Genomic DNA, 6,983 nt, shown 5'->3' with positions numbered 1-6,983 from the left:
AGAATAATCGCCGCAGCTGTCGCGGAATTTAGCGATTAAAAATTTATAAAATATATTTTTTTTCAAATGGAAACCTACTTTTTTATTTCATTAGTGAAAAGGTTTTCCAATTCGTTACTTTCTGCCCATATGTTCCTATACCTAAAATAAATCGTGTTTAAGTTATATTTAAGATTTAGTTTTAAAGGGTATATTTTTCTTGATTTTAACCAGTAGCCTATGACTTTAAACGTCAAGTGATTTGAAACAATAGATCTGACCATGTCATATTGTGACACTTTGTTCAAAAAGCAGTATGCCATCGATCATCATTTTCAAGCCAACTTGGCGCAGTTTTTTTCGATCATACGGTATATTATTAATAATATCAATTATTAGATATCACTAAACAACGAAAATACGAGATATATTTTTATAAATACACTTTTTAACTAACCTAACCTAACTCTTAAGCAGGCAGTATTTATAAGGCGCGTTCGGTATTCACGTCCGACCGCTCGGATCGATCTCGATCGTTCGTTTATGACGTCCAGATGTAGGGGAAGTAAATCTCAACCGTTCGGTAAATAAAATCGGAGCAATCGGACGGTGATCTATTTGCTCGGAGAATTTTGGCGGAGCAAACAGATTAATTTGTTAGTGAGGTTAAATTTCCAAGTTGATGTCAAGTTTTAAATTGTTTATTTTGTTGCTTAATGCAAAACCACGTACAAAACTCAAAAAATAAATTACTGGTCCTTTTGTCTTTGAACGTTGATAGATTTCAATTGGGAATTGGGATTTCAAACTTGTCACTTTTCCCTAAGTGATCCGAACATTCCAAACCGTTCGGTAATTTCAGGTTACTCCATCCAACCTGTGATCACGTGACAAAAAATCCGTCGACATCTGGATGTGATTACCGAACTTGGTTATAATATAGAAAATTCAAATAATTAGTTTTCTGACAGATGGAAATAAATTGTCTGATTGTTTGACGCTTAATGTCAAAGGAAGCTAGATAAAATCAAGAAAAGTATACGTTTTAAAACTTAATCTTAAATAACTTAAAAACACAACTTAAAAACGATTTATTTTATGTATAGGAACATGTATAGTCAAAAACTAACGAATTGAAAAACATTTTCACTAGTGAAATAGAAAAAGTGGGTTTCCATTTGAAAAAAAATATTTATGATCATTTTTTAATCGCTCATCAGTTCTATGACAGCTATCGCCATTATATATGACATTCGAACAATTCAATTTTTGAAATTGATAGCCACATGTCTGCCCTTTATGTCACAGTGACTGTGGTAATCACTATATTTGACTTTTAGGCTATACAAATTTTTTTGACAGATAGTTTTTTTCGTCTAAACATTTTAAATATTTTTTTTTCTCAAAAACGGTTAATGTTAGGTATAGAGTGTTTAACATCAATATTCAAAGAACTTTACAGAGAGTTAAAGTATGTAGTAAAAAATGGGGGCACCCATTTAAAATAAGAAAGTTGCTGTTAGCTTCCGGTATTTCCGGAAGTGCCGCCATATTGAAAATATTTTTAATCGATAGATCTCATTGTAAAACAATGATGTGCAAAAAATCTCTGATCTAGATATTGTCTAGAGACTTCTAATGCGCGCTCAGCCTGGGACACCATGTATATTGACAATAATTACGAAGACAACAAGTGTCTGAATCAACTCTCTAGATAAAAAAGAATAAATGAAATGCTTAAATAATTCAGTCTTTATTTATTTTGGTTCGTCTGAGAGTATATTTGAAGTTTTCGATGGCTATGCCTATTTTCATAATTACAATTGAGAAACAATAGTTGAATAATATAAAGAAGATCCTTTCTGGCCAGGTGAACACATGAAATAATCCGTAGATCCATCTTCCGTAAGTAAAATATGTAACGAAGAATCTGCAAATATAAATTTACGCATTATTATACCGCATGTTTGAAAAAAACCGGCGTCCAGTTGATATTCACCATATAAGACTGTATGGTCGAAAAAAACGACGTCCAGTTGGCTGGGAAATGACGATATATGACATTTCCCATATAAAATGACAGCGATCTTCATTTCATAGCCATCGCTGACGCCGTTTTTTTTCAGTCATATGGTATAACTTTACATACAAAATGACAGCGATCTCCAGTTCCAAGTCATCTCTGACGCCATTATTTTTTTGATCGTTTGGTATTTTTCTATAACATAACGTCAGTAAAGCTTACATGAGATCATATATTATTGTTAATACTGTAAGGGCTGTAAATGCTGATTTGAAGCTTGGAAGAAGTTGATTGGTTATCAGTACTTCTATGATAAGAAACACGGTTACATTGGTGTGTACCGAGTGGTTCAACCATTCAGGAACATATTCATCACAAACTTCAGGAAGAACCTACAAACAAGTATTAAATACATATATTCTAAATCTAAGAAAGCAAAATTACTCATTACCCATTCTCTGTTGATCGAGTATACACTCCAAAATAAGGCAGAGACGAAAACTGAGCACGGGAACACAAAACTGGTAAATAGAAACCCTTTCCAACGGTCCAGTTTTCCTTTTTTTAACTCAGATTTGAGTCCGAAAATGTTCAGAATATCGTACCATACGGCCATTGAAAAGTAAATTGTTTGAATAACCTGGAAGAATACAAACATCTAAAAACTTTTTATTTGCTACACTAAATATCGTTGAGATAGAATAACAAAAAAGTGTAGGTAATTGTGTAGTATTTCTTTTTTTTTAATATTTAAATATTATAAATTACAATTAAAACATATTTATTTTGAGATTGGATCTTTTACATACATTAAATTGAACCAAGAAAAATAAATATCTGAACAATGCTTATATAAATACGTAAATCAATTACCAAATTCCAGTTTGTGAAAAACACGGCGCCGAAATTCTTCATATCCAAAATTCTCTGGTCAGTTTTATCAATGTCCATCTGAAGGAGAGTTTTGTGGATCTCATGAGAGTGTCTGAAAGTTACCAAATGGTGGGCCACAAAACCCACATGAAATATAGGACCTAGTACAGACCGTATTTGTCTCATAATCGTTCAAAAAAATCACAAAACCGAAAAAAACGTTTTTAATAGATGCTCTTTTACTTAAATTAATTTTGTTCACACTGATTTTTTATTACTGTGTAAGATTCTTTAAATAATCGATTTGCCTTCTAAAAACCTTATCGCATCCAACAGATTTTTGATTGTAGAGTCCCAAAAAAATAATTAAGGAAACTGTCTTGATAAATTCGTCAGGATATTATTTATAGTCCGACAACTAGTACAAAAAATATGTACTACTGACTATACTGATTGATATTGCATTAAGTTTCTTGAGTTTTTTTGGAAATGCAGAAAACAAATCTTTAACTTTAAATTTCATAAAAAACTTGAATTTTGATATCAAACATTCCGTACCCAAAATTTACGAAATTGAATCTTGGGAAAAAAATATTTTTTTTTTGGTCTCGAAACGGTCTGTCAGAGAAAAGTCATATATATATTTATTATTCTCTGTCTGACACTTTAAAATCCTATACACAGTAATCAAATGACCAGGTCAGTATATGGTAAACGTCAAAGTTAGTGATCGAAAAATTGCCAGATTCTTTAGTTTCCAGTATATCTCTCTTATCTTTGTCAAAAGGCGATCGATTTCAAAAATATTTTTTTAATATAAATTATCTCTAAAATCCCTTTCAAAAAGTTGTCTAGTAGTGAATTTACCTGCACCTGAATTTAGTAGCAATTAAGAAAAAGTTCTATAAGACTTACTTGTTTGACTGTCGGGAAATATTTTTATTCTATTTTTATTTGTAGATATTGATTTTTTTAAAATTTAGGTCTCTTAAGCCGGTCCCAGACACTGTATGATCGAGAAAAAACGACGTCGACGATGGCTATGAAATGAAGATCGCTGTCATTTTATATGTAAATTTTTATGGGAAATGTCATTGATCGTCATTTCCCAGCCAACTGGATGCCGTTTTTTTCGATCATACGGTAATTCCCGTAGTAGAGCAACGTCTTGATTTTCAGTGCTGTTGCAGTTCAAAATGGACAGCGAAGAAGAGCAGATAGCTATTGTCGCTCCTAGATGTGTAATTTTCAGCAGTGTTTATTATTACGAAATAGGAAAAAAGAACGTAAAAGAAGATTGTTCACTCTCGAATAATTGCAAAAAGTTCAAAGTTAACTCGTTTGTCCATTCCATTTTGGAGTAATAAAAAAATGGAAATCAACCCGCCACCAATGCAATACACAAGTGAACTGAGGGGATCGCGCAAAAAAACACGTAAACAAATAGCCCTAGCGTCTGTCTGGGAGTAATTCTGAAGTTGACTACGCCGCACTACGAGCTCCTTTGATTCGTGCCAGTTACCGATAACCATATACGTATTACTTTTTACAAAAGTAAAACTTTTTGTAAAAAGTAATACGTATATGCCGATAACCGCCGCGAAAATGACAAAGTACGAATCTTCGTCAAAGGTAACTTCCCACACGCTACTCGAATATCGAATATTCGCCAAATGCACGTAGTGTCTAGGACCGGCTTTAAACTAATGAACGTATTTGTAATATATTTTGTGCTATCTTGTTTTTTATTGTTTTTTGACAAAGGTTCGTATATTTTGTATTTGTTTTATGTTTATTATTTGGCGCAGCTTTGTAAACAAGAGAAATCTTATAACAATAAAGCAATCATTGATTGATTGATTGACTTTTCATTTTAAATAAAAACCAAAAAACTCTCTTTATTTTTTCTTATTAAAGGGTTTTTATAATTAAAGTATATCGTCTATGATTTCATGACATCTATATAGTGCATCTTGATATCTAGGAACCTTATAATGCAAGCTGATTTTGGGACACTGTGTAATAAATGTAATCATTAAATGTCTGGCATTGTATCAGATCCGGGTTAAATGTTATCGGATTTCTTTAGTTTTGTTTATTTATTATTATTTGTTTTTTTTTCTTCTATAATTTACCTACTTTGACAAAGTATTTAGGTTATAGGTACGTATACATATAAAATTTTTGTTGAGCCCCCTTATCTGTATCTAGTTGCGCTCCTGATTTTATACCTATTTAAATTAGTTTCCATTAAATATTTTTTGAGAGCTTTGGCATTTCCAAATTTAAATTACATATATTTATAAACTGTTTTAGATTGTTTTTTTGCTAAAAAAACAATCTAAAATGTCAGTATTCCATATGAGTATATTGATAAATGAGGTCTAAGTTACAGGGAAATTCATTTTCAACAAAAACTTGAAGAGATAGGTAGAAAATAGTGTAATACAATTTGATAGACAATTAAATTGTGCATCATCTCTGATTCTCCTAAAATATACAGGGAGTTCCATTTAAATTAAACAAGTTATTGCCGTTTAAAGCTAGAAATGATTTGAAATAAATTTTAGACACTCTGTATGAGGCAGTATTATTTTTATTATTGCAACACAATAACTGATCAATAAATAAACTTCAGTAAATATTTAGTATTAAAAACTTTGATACCCCTGGAGAAACGAAGCCTTAAAATTTTTACTGCAACTTCACAAAATGGAAAATATATATTTCAAAAACGGTATGGTTTAAGTATGATAAACCTTAATCAAATTTACCTTAATTTTAATCGTTATAAATTATAAAAAAATTAAAAAATAAAACTTTGATATTTTTTATTTATTTGGGACACTCTGTATCTTGTAAACATATTTTTAAATTGTAGCTCTAATAGTCCTTCAACTAGCCCAAAACTTACAATTTGTAAACATCTAATTGTTTAGCTACAATACTCCGTGTCGTATGTGGTGAACAATCCTGTATAATATAATAACTATAATTATAGTAGGGTCAATAAATATTTTTGTTCCAAGCGGTCAAATAATTCGTGAATTAAAAAATGAACATTTTTTGCATTTAGAGTTTTTCAACATTTTTAACGGTTTCGCAGATATTGGCAGTTTCATATTTCATATGGCATTTTCTACAGTAAATTTTTATTAAAACCACCCGCTGATTTTTATATTACTGCGTGTATCTGCTAAACCATTAAACATTTTGAAATAATTTAAAAACAAAAAATGTTCATTTTTTAACTATCCATCTAATAATAAAAAATAATATACAGGGTGTTCGTTAAAAAAAAACAAAGAAGAATTATTTTATATTTTAGAAAGATTGGCGTAGAATTTTAAAACACCTTATATGATTTAAGATTACGATATTTATAGTAAAGTAAGTATAGACCCCAGGATTGCTGGCTTCGTCCAGAATAGCCGCGGAGGTAGCCAACAGCAACCCGCCGCAATACCCTTAGCCGTGGTACCAATATGAATAACAAATAAATAGTGAGGGAAATGTATAAAAAAGAAGAAAAAGATTAAACGGCTCAGCCCTCAACCGAAAATATCGATTAAAATCGATCGATTTTTAACAAACGATCTTTTGGTAGAATCGATTTTTTTTCAACATCGAAGATCGATTTTATTTATACATTTTTACAGGTTTATTTATTTGTTAGAATAAAAAAACACTTTAGTTTTGCTTGAATATTTGATTCCGGTGCATCTCTAATAACAACTCCAAAATTCCGCCATCTAGCAATGAAAAATTAAGTGTAAGTGCTCGCTACCGCATGCGCCGATGTCTGTTTACCACTTTGATATTAGGTGTCAGATTTTTGTCGGTGATTCCCATATTTTTATATTTTAGATAACAGAATATTTTTTGATTTTAGCTTCTTTCCAACCGACTGATATATCAAAATTACAGAATTTACAAATTCTGTGTCAAAATCTTCATAAGCATGCAAAAAGCCGAATAATTATATTTTAACATTGTTATAGTATTTTTAATTTTTACAAGTATGTCTCGGTTTGTGGGTGTTTCTGATTCAGTTTGGGATGATTGTTATTCAGTTTCAATTTTAAATGTGTTAATAAACGGTTTTACG

General features: G+C 30.9%; 1 protein-coding gene across 2 annotated transcripts; it reads right to left on the bottom strand.

Annotated features, from left to right (window-relative positions):
• Nucleotides 1-1,708: 1,708 nt before the first annotated feature.
• Nucleotides 1,709-3,348, bottom strand: LOC115884313 (androgen-dependent TFPI-regulating protein-like). 2 transcript variants are annotated; one of them, XM_030902859.1, is made up of 4 exons: nt 2,876-3,348; nt 2,454-2,642; nt 2,225-2,394; nt 1,709-1,909 (listed from the first exon to the last, which is right to left on the bottom strand). In XM_030902859.1, exons 1-4 carry the CDS (start codon nt 3,059-3,061, stop codon nt 1,726-1,728), a joined length of 729 nt encoding a protein of 242 aa, XP_030758719.1. In that variant the 5' UTR covers nt 3,062-3,348; the 3' UTR covers nt 1,709-1,725. The 2 variants fall into 2 exon arrangements, 1 of the variants encoding a protein (XP_030758719.1); XR_004050546.1 differs by having other exon boundaries at nt 1,779-1,909; nt 2,129-2,394; nt 2,876-3,330.
• Nucleotides 3,349-6,983: the final 3,635 nt, after the last annotated feature.

This window comes from Sitophilus oryzae, unplaced genomic scaffold (assembly GCF_002938485.1).
Source record: "Sitophilus oryzae breed Bouriz unplaced genomic scaffold, Soryzae_2.0 scaffold_111_pilon_pilon, whole genome shotgun sequence".
Lineage (NCBI taxonomy): Eukaryota > Metazoa > Arthropoda > Insecta > Coleoptera > Curculionidae > Sitophilus > Sitophilus oryzae.
This window is presented reverse-complemented; position numbering and strand designations above follow the sequence as displayed.

Bases quoted from the DNA above. Each gene is read 5' to 3' on its own strand.
- LOC115884313 (XM_030902859.1), bottom strand. From the start codon at position 3,061: ATGAGACAAATACGGTCTGTACTAGGTCCTATATTTCATGTGGGTTTT. The intron at 2,643-2,875 runs GTAATTGATTTA...GTATTCTTCCAG, and splicing joins TTTTCACAAACTGGAATTTG to GTTATTCAAACAATTTACTT. The intron at 1,910-2,224 runs GTAAGCTTTACT...TTATATTTGCAG, and splicing joins ACAATAATATATGATCTCAT to ATTCTTCGTTACATATTTTA.